An 18100-nucleotide genomic window follows, 5' to 3' on the forward strand; every position below is an offset into this window, starting at 1 on the left:
AAGGGCAAAATGGGAGTTCTGGTAGCTTAGTGGCTAAGGCACTTGACTGCTAACCAGAAGGCTGGTGGTTCAAAACCACCAGCCACTCCTGGGAAGGAAGATGGGGCAATCTACTTCCGTAGTGATACTGCCTCAGAAACCCAAGGAGGGGTCACTATGAGTCAGGTCCAACTTGACAGCACATAACAACAACAACAACAACACAAGGGCAAAATATTGAGCAACACAGGAAGCATCAAAAGAAACTGGAAGAAATACACAGAGTCACTGTACTGAAAAGAATTGGTCAGCAGGCAGCCATTTTAGGAAGTAGGATATGATCAAGAACTGATGGTATTGAAGGAAGAAGTCCAAGATACACTGAAGGCATTGGAATTGATAGAATACCAATTGAAATGTTTCAACAAATGATTACAGTGCTGGAAGTGCTCTATGCCAAGAAATTTGGAAGACATCTACCTGGCCATCCAACTGGAAGAGATCCATATTTGTGCCCATTCCAAAGAAAGGTGATGCAGCAGAATTCAGAAATTATCAAACGATATCATTAATATCACATGCAAGTAAAATTTTGTTGAACATAATTTTAAAAAAATGATTGTGGCAATACATCAACAGTGGCCTGCTAGAAATTCAAGCTAGCTTCATAAGAGGATGTGGAATGAGATATATCATTGCTAATGTCAAATGGATCTTGGCTGAAAGCAAAGAATACCAGAAAGATGTTTACCTGTATTTTATTGACTATACAAAGGCATTCAACTCTGTGGATGAAGAGAAATTGTGGATAACATTGCAAAGAATGGGAATTCCAAAACACTTAATAGTGCTCATGTTTAACCTGTATATAGACCAAGAGGCAATCATTCGAACAGTACAAGGGGATACTGTGTAGTTTAAAATCAGGAAAGGGGTGTGTCAGGGTATCTTTTACCCTACTTATTCAATCTGTATGCTGAGCAAATAATCCAAGAAGCTGGACTCTATGAAGAACATGGCATCAGGAATGGCAGAACACTCATTAATAACCTTCAATATGCAGATGACTCAACTTCACTTACTCAAAGTGAAGATGACTTGAAGCACTTACCAATGAAGATCAATGTGGATTACACTTCAGCATAAAGAAAACAAAAATCCTCACAACTGGACCAATAAGCAGTGTTACAATAAACAGAGAAAATATTAAAATTGTCAGGGACTTCATTTTACTTAGATCCAGTCAACACCCACAGAAGCAGCAGTCAAGAAATAAAACAGCAGATTGCATTGGGCAAATCTGCTGCAAAACACCTTTTTAAAGCAAAGATGTCACTTTGAAGACTGAGGTGTCCCTGACCCAAGCCTTGGTATTTTCAGTCACTCTGCCTAAGGCACTTGACTGCTAACCAGAAGGCTGGTGGTTCAAACTCACCAGCCACTCCTTGGAAGGAAGGTTGGGCAATTTACTTCCATAGTGATAACTGCCTTGAAAACCCAAGGAGAGGTCGCTATGAGTCGGGTCCGACTTGACGACACATAGCAACAACAACATATGCATGCAAAAGCTGGACAGTGAATAAGGAAGACTGAAGAAAAATGAATTATGAGTTATGGGGGAGCTCTGGTGGCATAGTGACTAAGGCATTTGACTGCTGAGTGAAAAATATTCCATGGACTACCAGAAGAATGAACAAATCTGTCTTGGAAGTAGTGCAGTCAGAATGTTCCCTAGAAGCTAGAATGGTGAGACTTCCTCTCATGTACTTGGAACACGCTATCAGGAGGGAACAGTCCCTGGAAAAGGACATCATGCTTGGTGAAGTGGAGGGTCAGGAAAAAAGAGGACTCTCAATGAGATGAAGTGAAAACAGTGGCTGTATCAATGGGTTCAAACATAGCAGTGATTGTGACGTTGACACAGGACCAGGCAGTGTTTCATTCTGTTGTATATAGGTTCGCTATGAGTCCGAACCAACTTTCCAGCGCCTACCAACAGCAGCAACACCAGGACAGTACCTCTGCCTTATTGAATTCCCAGCAGATAAGGACATATAGTAGGTCTCAATAAATGTTTAATGAGTAAATTAAAATAATTATAATTACCTTTAAACCAAAAAACCAAACCCACTGACTGCCATTGAGTTGATTCTGACTTTTAGCAACCCCCATTGGGTTTCCAAGGCTGTAAATCTTTACAGAAACAAACTGCCTCATCTTTCCTCTCATGGAGCAGCTGGTAGTTGAAACCACCAACCTTTTGGTTAGCAGCCCAATGCCTTAACCACAGCACCACCAGAGCTCTGCTATAATTACTCTTTAGATTTGGAAAATATTATTGTCTTTTTTAAAAATTAAATCATAAAAGTTAGCTTTCCTCAGAGTCTACTATGACAAAACTTAGATTAAAAGAGCTCAGCCTCCTCCACTCCAATCTTATTGATTCAGCCAATAAAACCTGTGTTGTTGTTGTTATGTGCTGTCAAGTTGGACCCAACTCATAGCAACCCCTCCTTGGGTTTCCAAGGCAGTATCACTATGGAAGTAGATTGCCCCATCTTCCTTCCCAGGAGTGGCTGGTGGGTTTGAACCACCAGCCTTCTGGTTAGCAGTCAAGTGCTTTAGGCACTGTGCTACCAGAGCTCCCAACAAAACCTATAGTTACCAACAAAACCTATAGTTAAAGTAGAAAGTATGACTACCATTTTCTGCATTCTTTCTCAAAGAGAGATTTTCTTCAAGCATGAAAATCTATACTGCTATACCAATATCCGGGAGCTCTGGTGATGTAGTGCCTAAGGCATTTCACTGCTAACTAGAAGGTTGGTGGTTCGAACCCACCAGCCACTCCTCAGAAAGAAGGTTGGACAATCTACTTCTGTAGTGGTACTACCTCGGAAACCCAAGGAGGGATCTTTATGAGTCGGATCCCATTCAACGGCAGTGAGAGAGAGAGAGGTACCAATATCCAGGCCAAAGAAGTAAAAGTTAGTGATTGCCAAACTCTGAAAAGATTTAGAAGACAGTCATTTCCTCAAAGCACAGCTCATGACTCTTTCCCCTTTAGGTGCCATAGTTTCATTTGTATTGTCTTTTAATTCTTTTAAGGTGTTTCTTAAATATTATCATGTGGAGCAGTTAAATTTAATGAGAAAGGAAACCATTGACAAGGTTATTTTGATTCAAGCCTGTGTCAGAGGATTCTTGGGTGCAAGAAGGTATCATAAAATACAAGAGAAAAGGAAAACAAGTGCTATGATAATACAATCAGGTAATCACCTACCATCTTACAGTGTAACAAGTTATCATGTTATGTTTGTTGTCCCTGAATCATCCTCATGTGTGCTCCATAGGGTTTTCCAGGCTGGAGCTTTCAGAAACAGACTGCCAGGCCTGTTTCCCAAGGCACCTCTGGGTGGGTTAAAACCACCAACCTTTTGGCTAGTGGTTGAGCACTTTACCTTTAGTGCCACTCAAGGACTCTTTCAGTGTTATATTTAGATATGATATGAAGTCAAATCTTATAGTGCTTCTTAGGTCCAAATCTCCCATTCTTATATGGCTTTTGTGTTTCATTCTAGACTATGTTGCCTTGATGCTTTCTCTAAACTAAATCTAATCAGATTATTTCAGTGATTGACACTTTTAGTACTTGAAGAAATGTTATGTTTTAAATAAAACAATTTAATTATACAACTTTCTGTCAATTATTAACAAAGCACATTTTACCTATTATGCAAGATATAGCAAGTGATTGAATTAATTATATACTTTCAGAATCATTATTATAACTCAGTGGACAATAAGGATTTTCCTATTTTATTTGAAAGGTTACCCTTGTCATAGTTTTTGACAATTTAATTAAAGCTCATATTATTAAAGGGCATCCATTTCTTTTTGTTAACTGAAGGGAAATAATATTTATATAGTCATGCTTCACATTAAGTTTTTATTAAAATTTATTAATTATTAAAAAGGATTTTGGATTCCACTTTCTATTTTTCTATAAGAAACTAAATTTAGAACCTAGAATGGCCTAGTACAGTGTCTTTCAAAAATTTTTGACTAAATAGCCATAATAAAAAAATACATATATTTTCCTTCATAACCTGATACACATAGATACTACAAGCAGTGTATTTCAAGGTTTTTTATTGCAGTCCATTCCACTTCTTTTTCAGATGTTATATTTGACGCACTAAATAAATTTCGGGAGCTCTGGTAGCATAGTGGCTAAGACACTTGCCTGCTAACCAGACGGCTGGCGGTTCAAACCCACCAGCCACTCCTCAGAAGGAAGGTTGGGCAATCCTACTTCCGTAGTGATAACTGCCTCAGAAACCCAAGGAGGGGTCACTATGAGTCGGGGCCGACTCGACAACACATAACAACAACAACAACAACAACAAATAAATTTCACGATCTACTAATGGTTTATTACCTGCATTCTAAAGAACATTGACATGGTGCACAGAATAGCTGAGAAATACTCAAGAAATTCACCTTCCAGTCACAATTCTGCCCATTAGTAATGAATCACCATCATCTCTTTTGGAATTTTAAGCCCTTAACCTAAAGCTCTGGTGGTATAGTGCCTAAGGCATTTGACTGCTAACCAGAAAGTTGGTGGTTCAACCCTACCAGCTGCTCTGCAGAAGGAAGATGGGGCAGTCCATTTCTGTAAAGATTTACCACCTCAGAAACCCAATGGGAATCACTATGAGTCGGCCTCGACTCGATGACAGTGAGTTTGATTTGGTTTTTGGTAACTTCTCACTACCATCAGACATCAAAATGCAAACCCTGATGTTTGGTATCTAAGAGAATCCTAGGCACAATTCCAAATTCATAAAGCTCTGAAGATAGATTTTTCATAACTTATTTAGCAGTGAATCATAACCTCATATAAAGTGAGGGTATTTGTAGCCCTTTATTTATCCATCTTAGTAAAAACATTCTGTGTTGTCTGCAGAAACATTCATGCTTGATTATGGGATGCTGCTTCAGCATCTACTATATGTTACAGAACATATAGTATAGAATATAGTGTTATTCTGAATGTTATGGAATACATGATGTGTACCCTATATTATCTTCTTAATATTTAAAAAAAAAAAATCTGAATTTTGAAATATATCTGGCCTCAATAGTAAGTGACCAAAAGGCCAAAACCTATACTTAGATGGTAATGGTTTTCTCCTGGGAAGAGCTGAAAAAGTTGAATGAAAATGCAGAAGGTGAAAAGAAAATATTTCTTTGCAAATTCTAAGCAAATAAGTACACTTTGTCTTGGTCAACTTAGTCCATCTCTATTATTTGAGTTTCTTCTTAGTACTGTCCTTAGTATGAAAAGTGTGTTAGCTGTTTTGTTATTATAGCTTGTCATCTGGAAGAGTCTCATATGATTTCCTTATTTTTTATGAACCTGTTATCTTTGGGGTTTTACTTCCATTTTCCTCTTTAACAATTATTGATGGTCACATCTATATACCCTACAGAAGTAGATTGCTCAGTCTTCCTTCCTAGGAGTGGCCGGTGTGTTTGAACTGCCAGCCTTCCGGTTACCAGTCAAATGCCTTAGGCACTACACCACCAGAGCTCCTGTGTGTGTGTGTGTGTGTGTGTGTGTATACACATATGTATGTATAAAAGAAAACCTTGCTTATATTCATTTAAGTAATGTTCCTTTATTATGATTAGCACTGTCATTATATGTGCACTGTATGTTTCAGCTGTGAGAAGACATTTACTCAGGAAGCATAAAAAAGAAATTGTGAACACGAAAAACACAGCAGTAACAACTACTCAGACTCCTGAACAAGACTTTGACTATAAGAAAAACTTTGAAAATAAAAGGTATAGTGATGTTTCTTCTTATACCATTTTGACATACAGACTTTTTTTTAAATGTGTTGAGTCACAGGATAACGTTCACAGTCTAACCAGTTTCCTAAAACTGATGCATCAAATGTCAGTGAGCACCGGACCACTTTTGTGTTCTCTATCCTATTTGGGAGTTCACTGGCATTTCACACTAATGAACACAATTTCCTTTCTAAAGTTTTATCTTTCTTGATGTCTTAGTAGTCTAGTGCTTCTGTAACAGAAATAATATAAGTGGTTACCCTTAAAGAACACTAATTTGTTGTTTTACAGTTGAGGGCTCTAGGGTGAGGACTTTCCTTGTGAGTAGCCATGGGAGCGCCTAGTCATTCCTTGGCATCCCTTGACATCCTTTGACATCCTTTGACATCTGCTTCCCTGCTGTGTGTGCCTCTGTGTCTATTCTGCTCTTTTTATAACTCAGAAGTGATTAGGTTTAGGACCCACGGTACTCAGTTATGGCCTAATTAACATAACAAGGAAAATCTTCTTTCCAAGCAGGGCCACATTCTATATGGGGGCCAGGACTTTGGTATATAATTTTGGAAGACACAATCCATTCCATGACACTTGGCTTCTGCCAATTATTCTTTACATTTCCACTCCTAATTCTGGGTGTTCTTTGCTGGATTCTTCCCCTCTCCCCACATCCAAATCCTCCTCCACACCTATATAATCTCTTTGGCCTCTCTTGTTCATTTCCATGGCCTTAGTAACCAATATGCCGTTTTCCCCTTATGTCGTAATCACTAGCTGTACTTTCTTTTCCAGAGCCCCCATACCTATGTCTCCAGGTGCATGTTAGTAGATCATCCTGAATTCATTCATTCAGTCACCTTTATGCTAGATAGTGGAGACATGTAGGTCAATAAAACCAAGTCCTTATCATCAAAGTGCTCACAGAATCATGGAAAAGAAATAAGATAAATCATGATTCTAATAAAATGGGATAAATTTGTTAGAAAAACTCACTGCCATTGAGTTGTTTTCTGACTTACAGCAACCCCCACTAGGTTTCCAAGGCTGTAAATCTTTGCTGAGGTAGATTGCCTCATCTTCTTCCTAAAGAACAGCTGATGGATTTGAGCTGCCAGCCTTCTGGTTAGCAGCCAAGTACCTTACATGCTACACCACCAGAGCTCCTAAACCGGTTTTCAAAATATACAAAAGTTCAGTAGGGATGTGGAGAAGGAACCCTGCCTTAGTTGGTAGGCATTCTAAACCAAAACCAAACCCATTGCCTTTGAGTCAATTTTGACTCATCCTGTAGGACCAGGTAGAACTGCCCCATGGAGTTTCCATGGCTGTGATCTTTACAGAAGCAGACTACCACATCTTTCTTCCATGGAGTTGGTGATGGGTTTGAACCTCCAACCTTTCCATTATCAGCCAAGTGCTTATTCATCGCACCACTAGGATCCTTGGTAGGTATCAGGGGTAGGGAAAATGTCTAGATTTTGCCTAAGGAGTGACTGAAAGATGAGTAGGTGGTGCTCTAGGAAGACAAACATCATTCTAGTCCAAACCCCAGCCCTTGTCTTTAACATCAGAACTGGACGTGGCAAGGGTGAGGGATTGGTATAGAAGACATATGGCACCCTCTTCTCTCCTACACACATGCGCGCGCGCGCACACACACACACACACACTTCTGTTCTTTCATGCAGTACTGGTCCCATAGATTATCTCAACTCCCTTGGTTTCTTTGCCATCTCTTCCCCTCACCTTCACCCACACTCTCCCTTTATCACTCAGGTCAACCTTAATTCCTTATTTAAAAAACGTAAGTGTTTATCTGAAGCGTAGAGGCACTTGGTGTTTTCAGACCTTTCTGTGTGTATTCATAGACCCATATGTATGGTCTTTGTCTTTGCCTGAAAGGATCCAAATGAGAAATGTTGTTCCCCTACTTGCAAAACAGTCCAGCAAATTTCAAAAAGGCCACATACTGGCCTCACAAGCGGGAAGGTGAGTGTTATCTGTGACTCCTATTCTTCAGGGGTCTGAGAGAAATACAAACCCTAGTTACAAATGGAAAGACAGACTAATTTTACTACTTCTAGAAATTATTACTTATAGAGTTTTCTACTTATAGATATTAAGAGTAATAAAGAAAAATTTAATAAGGAAGTATAATGTTCAATTAAGTCATTTGCTAACACCTTGATTCTAAGGACATCTGATATTAGCTTTCAATTTAGCAGATGTTTATTTATTAAGTATCCTTTATGGAGCTCTGATGGCACAGTGGTCAAGAGCTTGGCTGTTAACTGAAAGATCAGCAGTTCAAATTCACCAGACACTCCATGGAGCAGTTCTGCTGTGTCTTCTGGGATCACTATGAGTTGGAATCAACTCGATGGCAGTGGGTTTTTAGGGACTATGTACAGGATCCATATCAGGGAACACAAGTGTAAATAAACCATCTCTACTTTGGTGTTGGAAGGGAATTTGATGTTGATTGGACTGGTAGACCACAAAGTCAGGCATAAAAGAAATACAAGTACAGATCAAGGGGAAGCTCAGAGATGGGAGAATGGTTGGAGAAGGGAGGAGCCTGACACAGTCCTTTGAAAACAGATAGGACAAGTGAAAAGCTTTCCCATGGCTTTCCTGGTTCAAGATAAAAACTATTCATCAGAAAGCCCCCCACATAGCAGTGAGAGGTATTAGCATGCCAGGGTGTTGTCAGGTTATAACTTTCCAACTCCATCTTGACACCCTTTTTAGGGCTAGTTTGCTCATGTGAGGATTTTGCCTTTGGCTGGGGGAAAAAAAAAAAATCTTGAAGAGATCTTATCTTCAAGTTAAGGGAAAATCATTTGGGGAGGATATTAGTAAAGTACCAACTGTGAAATTTGAGGCTACAGCATTATATGATCATGAACCATAGCAGTAACCCTGTTTTCATATTAATTTTCTAAGACCTTTGCTATGATCAGTAGACTTGGTGTTTATTAAAGTACAAAATGTCAGCCTAGTAAACAGACCCAGTTTACTGATCTCAGATCTAGATGTGCTTTTCACTACATCTCTTCACCATAGTTACTTTGTTTTAAAAGGGGTTTATTTTTAAAAGATTAAATTTTTAGGATTTTGATACCTCATTTAAATAATGGCATGGTTATTCAAATGCTAGGATAGTTCATATTTTAAGTTGAAACTAGTTTTCCCGTTATTTCACTAGCCATTTCAGTTATTGCTAAACCAAAAAAACCAAACTCACTGCTATGGAGTCAATTTGACTCATGGCGACTCCTCCTTGGGTTTCTGAGGTGGTATCTCTACAGAAATAGAATACTCGGTCTTCCTTCCGAGGAGTGGCTGGTGGGTTTGAACCACCACCCTTCTGGTTAGCAGTCCAATGCCTTAGGCACTGTGCCACCAGAGCTCCCTAGTAGTTGCTAGAAAGAACATTTTTAGAAGTGTGTGATTAATGTTACTTGATAATTTTTTATTTTGAGCTTTTTGTGCGTTTTGCTTTTCTTCCAACATTATGTAATACATAGCTATTGCCAAGAGTTAATAAGTTTTACTTTGGTACCATATATTCAGATGCAGTATGTTTTACACAGGGATTCTTTTTTGAAGAAACAAACAGAAAACATAATCTCTACTAAAGAAACATTCATCCCGGCTCCAAATAATAAAGGAAATACATCTGTAGTGAAGAGTTCTACTTTTAAAGCTACAGAAGAAGCTACTAATGCTGTGGAGAGTAACAACAGAGGCTATCAAATGCAGAAAAAAGTGAACAACATATATGAGGAAGAGGCTAAGCAAGAATTGTGTCTGGTTGGGCATTCTTGGGCAGAATTGAGTCCCAAACAGAAGTCTATCAAAGACCTGGAAGAGGGCACTAAGATAAGGAAAGCAGAGAAAGAGGATGCTGTTATCCAGAGTTACTATCAGAGGTACACTGAGGAAAGAAGTTTTGAAGACTCAAAAACGACATATCTAGAAAGGAAGGGCACATCACAAAAGCCAAACTACTCAGGGCTTTGGTCAGCCAAGAACGGGACTAAGCAGCCTTCGTTTAAAAGCACTTTGGAACCTACCCTTAGCGAAAGGTCAATTTATCAAAATGCAAATAGCACAGAAAAAGAAAAGAAGACATCTGTGGTTACCCAGAATGCATCAGTATGCAGCCACGAGAAAAGCCATCAGAGGCATGGGATGGTCAAAGAGAGGCAGGGTGAGCAAATGACACAGGACCTGGAAGAAGATAAGGCAGCAATGTTCATTCAAAGCAAATACAGGGGTTATAAGAAAAGGCAGCAATTAAGGAAGGATGGGACAACCTCATCTTTTAAGAATCAAGGAATTGTTGCAGCAACTACAGAGGTAGCAGGACACACTCACAGTTTATATTCTTGTCCCAAGAAAGATGAGGACACCTGTAATATCAAGATAAGGGATGGCCAAGACTCAAAAGCAATTTCAGAAAAAGAAGCATGTGATTTGGCAACTTTTTCAAAACAGGTACGTTAATAAATTTATTCACTAGTAAGAAGCTCATAGAAGTTACTATGCAGTAACTGAATAAATGATTGTCTCACCTGCTTTTAAGAAACTCTGAAACTTTTAATAAGATATATCAAGGGTTGTGCTATTCAAATAACCATTAACTTTTTAAACCAACTTACCAGGATAAAATAGTATCAAATACAATAGATCTTATTTAGTAAGGAGACTAGGGATTGGGTTACTAAAATTTAGTTAGTTACAGCTGACTAAAATGGTGATATTTGACAGTGCAGATTTTCATGTGTCTGTAGGATCTTTCATAATAGCGCTTAAAAAAAAGCAAGTGATTTCTAAATCCACTACAGTGTATGCTTTCTCCCTGTCCCAAACTTTATTTGAGAAACCATAATTACATATCAAAAGATATATGGCCATACTGAGCCATATATGCACTGAAAATGAGAATTTACATGTTATATCATAATCATAAGGAATCATAAAGAAAAAAACATTTTTAAAAAGTCCCTCTTGGAGAATATCTCGTGCTACCAGTAGAAATAGTTCAGCCCAATTTCTAAAAGGGAGAATAGGGAGCAGTCAGCTTTAGGGCTTCTCACGGGTATTCTTGGAACTCCGGAAAATTTAATGTGGTACTATGGAAAAATCAGGCCAACAGAATCCTGTCACCTTGCTTCCAAGTCCTGCTCTCTCTGGCTAGCAGCTTGACCTTAAGAAAATCACTTAATGTATCAGCAACTCTATTTCCTCCTTTGTAAAGTTATGGGTTTTAACAAAATGGCTCTAAAATGAGTATTATAAATTAATATGAGCTACTAAGACAGTCAATGCTGTATAAAATAATAGAAGAAATATCAGAATGGATTAGTTCAAAGGAAAAGTCCCTAAACTCTATATTTTGCCTCTGGTGGTGCCCAAGCACATGAAAAAGCTCTCCAACTGCCCTTGGACATGCTCCTGTAGTGTTAGAACTGTGGCCCAAACATCTTCAACTTCTAGGTAGCAGTAGAATTCTGTCATTTTAATTTATTGAGCCCCTCTTGTTCTGTTTTTTAAAAACTCGTGCAAAGAGTGAGTTTAAAATACATGCAATCCCTTGAATGAAAGAACGCTTCTTTTCATTTGTGCCTAAATTTCCCCCCTTTAAAGACCAAATCAGGATTTTGAACCCTGACTGCTATACAACTGAGACATTGAAGTAATACAGAATTACTGTCATGCACATAGACCTGACTAAGAGCACCATGGGACAAAGTTAGAAGGCAGGAGAGCCATGTTAACAGAGCTGAAGCTCAGAAGAAACCAGATGGAAGGAGGAACCAGAAGAGGAGTAGCTTGGAAGCCAGGTTATTTAGACTGCAAAGGTGGAGAGGAGATAGTGGGTAACAAAATCTAAGGTAGAGAGAGGTCCCTCAGGATAAAAGCAGAAAGGCAATCACTGCAGAATGGTGAGGGCAGAAGCTAGATCCCAGAAACCCCAGGAGGAAGTTGATTAGGATAGAAGGCTGCATGTAGCATGTGTTTGGTGGTTTTTAATAGTAAATATGAGATGAGCAAGAAGCCCAAAGGGGAAAGTTATGCTAAGTGAGGATTAATAGAGCTTGGTATAAGGCCCAAGATGACTCCTGGAGAAAAAGAGCATGAAAGTCCCAGGCACCATTATCAAGAATGTATCAGACCCCAGTGTAGCTGTGGAGCTCTCTGCCTTCTTTTCTTTGATTTAATCTGACATATGACCTTCTTTTTAGATATCAGAGTTATCTGAAGAGTATTTCATTCTACAGAAAAAACTGAATGAAATGATTTTGTCCCAGCAACTGAAGCCTCTTTATCTGAGTGTCTATCCCCATGAGCCAATTAATAGACGAGTTTCTTCTCATCAGTGCCACTCAGGTAAATTTCAGTAGAGTTAGGACTTCCTGAAGGGGAAGGAAATGCCAGATACTTTATTTTACTTGTTCATAAATTTCCCACCTTTATTCTATGGCAGATTTGAAGTGACTAACTCTTGGGAAGACCTTTCATCTCTTTCCATTTCTTTTATGCAGATGCACAACTTCTCCAGGATGTTACACGTTCCTCCTACCTTCTCTGACTTCATTCTTCTTCTCCCCTTTTCTTCATCTTCTTTCTTTTTATCCCTTATGTACGTTTTTTTACTAAAACTTGGCATATAAAACCAGGAAGTAAGAAGAGGTAGAACAAAGAGAATTCCAGGATTCTGATTATACAAAGGAAACAAACAAGTGGAACATTTCTATTTTATCATTGTTGGAAATCTGGACTATGGAGTATGGAAAGTCCAAATCTTAGTTCAGATGTACAAGAAGCCCCATGTAATTATTACTTTTTAATCAACCTAAGTCACACTCTGCCCTCATTCCTCTCCCTTGCTGGAAGGGAATTTTATTTCAGTAATTACTGGGTCTTTCTCTCCCCAGAGTTGTACAAAAGTCCTAAGGCCTTATACCAAAGTAACGAGGTAGACTTTGCCCATGCAAGTGACTGCTGGGACACGCATTGTCCTAGCTAGCCTTCATGTTCCATTCAAGTCCAGAGGCTCTGTTGCTCCCACACCATGCAAGAGACACCTGGAAACTGACAAGGGTGGATTCTCATCTCCTCCACACACACAATCCAGGTGGTGAGCATCTCTGTAGCCTTATTACAGCTCCCGGGGCTCCCCCAGCATTCAGGAGTCTTACTGCTCTGGGCTCTGCTGACTTCTGTCTGGGAGAATTTCCACTTATTTTCCCTTATTCTCTCTCAGGACCTCCACTCTCTTCCCACCTGCTCCCGGACACCTGGCATTATCTCTGCGGTGAGTTTAAAACCAAGTGCCGTAGAGGTGATTTGACTCATGGTGACCTTTTGTGTGTCAGAGGAGAACTGTGCTGCAGAGGATTTTCAGTGACTGGTTTTTCAAAGTTAGATCACCAGGCTTTTATTCCTAGGAGCCTCTGGGTAAACTGAAAACTGCAACTTTTCATTTAGCAGCCCAGCACATGAACCGTTCACACCACCCAGGCACTCCACAGTGAGGTTAGCTCTGTAAAAGACAGGAAGAGCTTCTGACTTCACATAATAGCCTCTGGTTTCTGCACTGCAAAAATTAACATCCCTGAGGCAAGAAAATGCTATCATATATTCCTGGCTTTTTATCTAATATGGGAAGAATAGAAAATACGTTAATGTTTCAGTAAGTTATCCTGCCACATTATTTCAAGTCAAGAATGATTATCAAGATGAAAGAAAGCAACAACAACAACAAAAAAGGCTACACACACACACAAAAAATGCCTCTCTAGCCCTCTCTACCCACTGCTGCTCCTTGGCCCTGCTCCAGAACCTCTTTCAGTTAAGAGCAAGTCAGGGCCAGAGGCAGACCCATTAGTTTTGCTGCTGCCAGAGACATGTGCCCAGAGGGCATGCTGAAAGCCCAGAGTATGAAGGGAATATGTCAAGCAGGGGGGGAAGGCCCCCAAGGGCTTCTCTTTCTCTCTTGGTTGCTTATACAGCTGCCCTGGGGAATGTGGGGCCAATGAGATGCTGAGTGGTTCAGAAAAAGCAGAGGAAAACCAGGCTGTATTCCATGTGTAAGCAACTCATCCTAGTCCGCATCAGGAAAGGAGAAGTTGGGAGAGAGCTTCGTAGAGAGGCAGTGCAGCCTGCTGATACATGACCCTGACTTGACTTTTGAACATCTCAGGGACTGTAAAGCATAAGAATTTTCATAGAAAGTCAAAATAGTCCAGTTTCTTTTTCAAGCTGCCGTTATTTTTTGTAGGCCTAATAAGAATATCAGAAATTAGTTCTTAGTTTTGCATGGAGAGGACTGTAGCTCTAACATTTCTTTAATCCTTGGACTTTAAAGTGAATATCTTTTTTGAGTTGTGCCATGTCTCAGAAATCAGCAAAGTGCCTAAGAGTGGCCCTGAAATAGCAAAAGACACAGATGTCTGGGTGGAGCCAACCACCAAGAAGCAAGGAGTAGAAGATATTAAAAGACAAAGTAGAGGACTTGGGAGGCACCGTAGATGATGTCAGGAGGAGCAGTAGAGATAGTCACCAATGACCAGAGACAAGGCAGGTCAAGTGGCTCTCAACTAGATGCCATCCAAAAGCCAAGAATGATTATAGGGCAGACGGCCCCTTGCCATTAATGCGAAGCTGCAAAAGTGCCTGCACTATTTAGTTGTGATACATGGAAACAAAGGAGTAGGGGACAGGGTTGGAAACCTAAGTAACTGGGTTTCTCAGAAGACACTAAGAAAATTGGAAGGAACAGAATTTAACTACTGTTGTTGTTAGGTGCTATCGAGTTGGCTCCGACTCATAGCAACCATGTGTACAACAGAATGAAACACTGCCTGGTCCTGAGCCATCCTCCCAGTCCTTGCTATGCTTGAGCTCATCCTTGCAGCTACTGTGTCAGCCCATCTTGTTGAGGGTCTTCCCCTTTTTCATTGACCCTCTACTTTACCAAGCACGATATCCTTCTCCAGGGACTGGACCCTTGTGACAACATGACCAAAGTAGTTGAGATGATTCTGGCTTCTAAAGTGCATTCTGGCTGCTCTTCTTTCAGGACAGATTTGTGTGTTCTTCTGGCTGACCATTGCTATTTTCAGTATTCTTTGCGAGCACCACAATTCAAAGGCATCATTTCTTCTTCCATCTTCCTTATTCATTGTCCAGATTTCATACACATATGAGATAACTGAAAATACCATGGCTTGGGTTGTTGTTGTCATTGTTGTTGTTATTAAGTGCCGTCGAGTCATTTCTGACTCATAGCGACCCCATGCACAGCAGAATGAAACACTGCCCGATCCCACGCCAGCCCCACAATCCCTGCTATATTTGAGCCCATCATCACAGCCACTGTGTCAATCCATCTCGTTGAAGACCTCCCCCTTTTTCATCGCCTTCACCCTACCAAGCATGACATCCTTCTCCAGGGAATGGTCCCTTCTGACAACATGACCAAAGTAGGTGAGACGAAGTCTGGCCATTCTTGCTTCCAAGGAGCATTCTGGCTGCACTTCCTCCAGGACAGATCTGTTAGTTCTTTTAGCAGTCCACGGTACTTTCAGCATTCTTCGCCAGCACCACAACTCAAAAGCATCAACTCTTCTTCGGTCTTCCTTATTCATTGTCCAGCTCTCAAATGCATACGAGGTGATTGGAAATATCATGGCTTGTGTCAGGCGCACCTTAGTCCTCAAGGAGATATCCTTGCTCCTCAGCACTTGATACAGCTTCTCAGTTGACTTTGCCAATGCTACACGTCTAATGTCCTGACTGCTGCTTCCTTGTCATTGTTAGGTGCTGTCAAATCAGCTATGACTCATAGCAATCGTTTGTACAGCAGAATGAACCACTGACCAGTCCTGTACCAGCTCACAATCCTTGCTATCCCTAAACCCGTCGTGGCAGCCACTGTGTAGATCCATTGCATTAAGAGCCTTCCCCTTTTTCATTGACCCTCTACCAAGCATGATATCCTTCTCCAGGGAATGGCACCTTCTGACAACATGACCAAAGTAGGTGAGACAAAGTGTGGCCATCCTTGCTTCCAAGAAGCATTCCAGCTGTACTTCTTCCAGGACAGAGCTCTGGTAGCATAGTGCCTAAGACACTTGACTGCTAACCAGAAGGCTGATTGATGGTTCAAACCCACCAGCCACTCCTCGGAAGGAAGATGGGGCAATCTACTTCTGTAGTGATACTGCCTCGGAAACCCAAGGAGGGGGTCACTATGAGTCGAGTCTGACTCAACAGTACATAACAACAACAACAACCTGGCAGTCCATGGTACTTTCAGTATTTGCCAACACCACAACTCAAAAGCATCAACTCTTCTTCAGTCTTCCTTATTCATTGTCCAGCTTTCACATGCATATGAGGCAATTGAAAACACCATGGCTTGGTTTAGGCATACCTTAGTCTTCAAAGAGACATCTTTGCTCTTCAACACTTTAAAGCAATCTTTTGCAACAGATTTTCTCAGTGCAGTAGGTCGTCTGATTTCTTGACTGCTGCTGTGTTGATTGTGGAACCAAGTAATATGAAATTTTTGACAACTTCAGTCTTCTCTCCATTTATCATGGTGGTGCTTATTGGTCCAGTTGCGAGGATTAGACACACTTTAATCTTCCAAGTCAGATCTTTGTTCCTTTACATTTTAAAGTAGTCTTTTGCAGCAGATTTGCCCAGTGCAGTATGACTTTTTTTTTTTTTTTTTTAATTTTGTATTGTGATTTGGGTGAAAATTTACAAACCAGATTCATTTCACTCTCAACAGTTTATGCACATCTGGTTTCACAGCCCCGATTACAATCCTAACATAAAAAGCTCTCCTCCCTTCTCCTGGTGACTACCCCTTCCCTGTGTCCTTCATATCTGTGCATTCCTATCTGTCCAATTTTCCCTCTATGTAAATGCAGCCCTTCTGATGTCTCACAGTTGATTGATCCAAAGGACGCATCTCCCTGGGTTAGGTGTTCTGCGTGTAGGCTTTTCTACTGTTTGGCTGAGAGCTAATCCACAGAAGTGAATCCAGCTCCAGGCCTGAAGGATAGCCCAGGGCCATAGTCTCAGGAGTTCCACCAGTCTCTATCTGAGTAGTAATTCTGGTCATTTTCGTGTTTTTTAATTTTGTTCCACATTTTTCTTCCTACTCTATCCAGGATCTCCAGTTTTGATCCCTTTCTGAGTGGTTGGCTTTGGTAGCTGGACACCATCTAGTTCTTCTGGTCTAATCATATCCTTGGACTAATAGTTTCCATATGACTTGATTTTCCTCCCTCTTCTTTGCTCCGGATGAGAGGAGTCCAATAGTTGTATCTTAGATGGCTACACAAAGGCAGGATTTTTATGTTCTGTGTTGTCCCACTTGAGCTTGATGTCCTCGGAGGCCATGGTCCTAAGCCCACAGGCCTGGAGATTCTCTCCTTCAAGGAGCCTGGTTGTCATTGAGAAGCTACTTCAACCCTGCACCCTGTTTCTGGCATTGTTCGGTATTTTGCCCATAGAATCCTTCAATATTGCAACTCTGTCCTGGTTACCTAGTGCTGCTCTGACGAGAAACATACCACAGATGGGATGGCCTTAACAAATAGGAGTTTATTCTTACAAGTTGGAGGCTTTAAGTCTAAATTCAAAGTGCCAAGCTCCAGGGGCTAGGTGAAAGCCCCTCAACCTTGGGGTCCAGCTCTGCCTCCTGCTCCTGCCCCACTGGAGCTAGAGGTGTTTCTTCATTCAAACAGCTGCTGGCTGCTGAGGCTGAGAAGCCCCAAGGTTGACAAGTCAGAAGGCACACTCCTGATGTTATCAATCCACATGGCAGGCCATTAACTTAAGTCCATTGTAAGTCCCAAGGTCGGCAGAGCATAGCAGGCTGCTGAACAATGACACGGCTATATGCAGGTTCCAAGCATGCCAAAGGCTAGAGACCATTCCCAAGGCTACTCCTTAAATACAGAAAGCAGACCATATACCCAAAGGCAACTACTCAGCTGCTCCCAGTAGATTCCACCATGAAGTTGATTACCAGTCTCATCATAGAGAATACTACATCCAGCTGCCCAGCCACTCAACCAGACCTAGCCAAGGGGACACAAAAACTTAACTACCACAAACTTGAAGGAGCTTTGGTAGCATAGTGGCTAAAGCACTTGACTGCTAACCAGAAGGCTGGCGGTTCAAACCCACCAGCCACTCCTCGGAAGGAAGGTTGGGCAATCCTACT

General features: G+C 40.8%; 1 protein-coding gene across 1 annotated transcript in view; it reads left to right on the forward strand.

The window, feature by feature from the left end:
• MYO3A (myosin IIIA) overlaps window positions 1–18100 on the forward strand; it is a 360696-nt gene that overhangs the window by 280146 nt on the left and 62450 nt on the right. Inside the window, exons 26-29 of the mRNA XM_007936415.2 lie at window positions 3088–3250; window positions 5712–5835; window positions 9438–10344; window positions 12096–12240. Coding sequence (XP_007934606.1) covers window positions 3088–3250; window positions 5712–5835; window positions 9438–10344; window positions 12096–12240 — 1339 coding nt within the window. The remainder of the gene's footprint in view (window positions 1–3087; window positions 3251–5711; window positions 5836–9437; window positions 10345–12095; window positions 12241–18100) is intronic.

This window comes from Orycteropus afer, unplaced genomic scaffold (assembly GCF_000298275.1).
Source record: "Orycteropus afer afer isolate SDZICR_OR568_19922 unplaced genomic scaffold, OryAfe1.0 scaffold00035, whole genome shotgun sequence".
Taxonomy (NCBI): Eukaryota; Metazoa; Chordata; class Mammalia; order Tubulidentata; family Orycteropodidae; genus Orycteropus; species Orycteropus afer.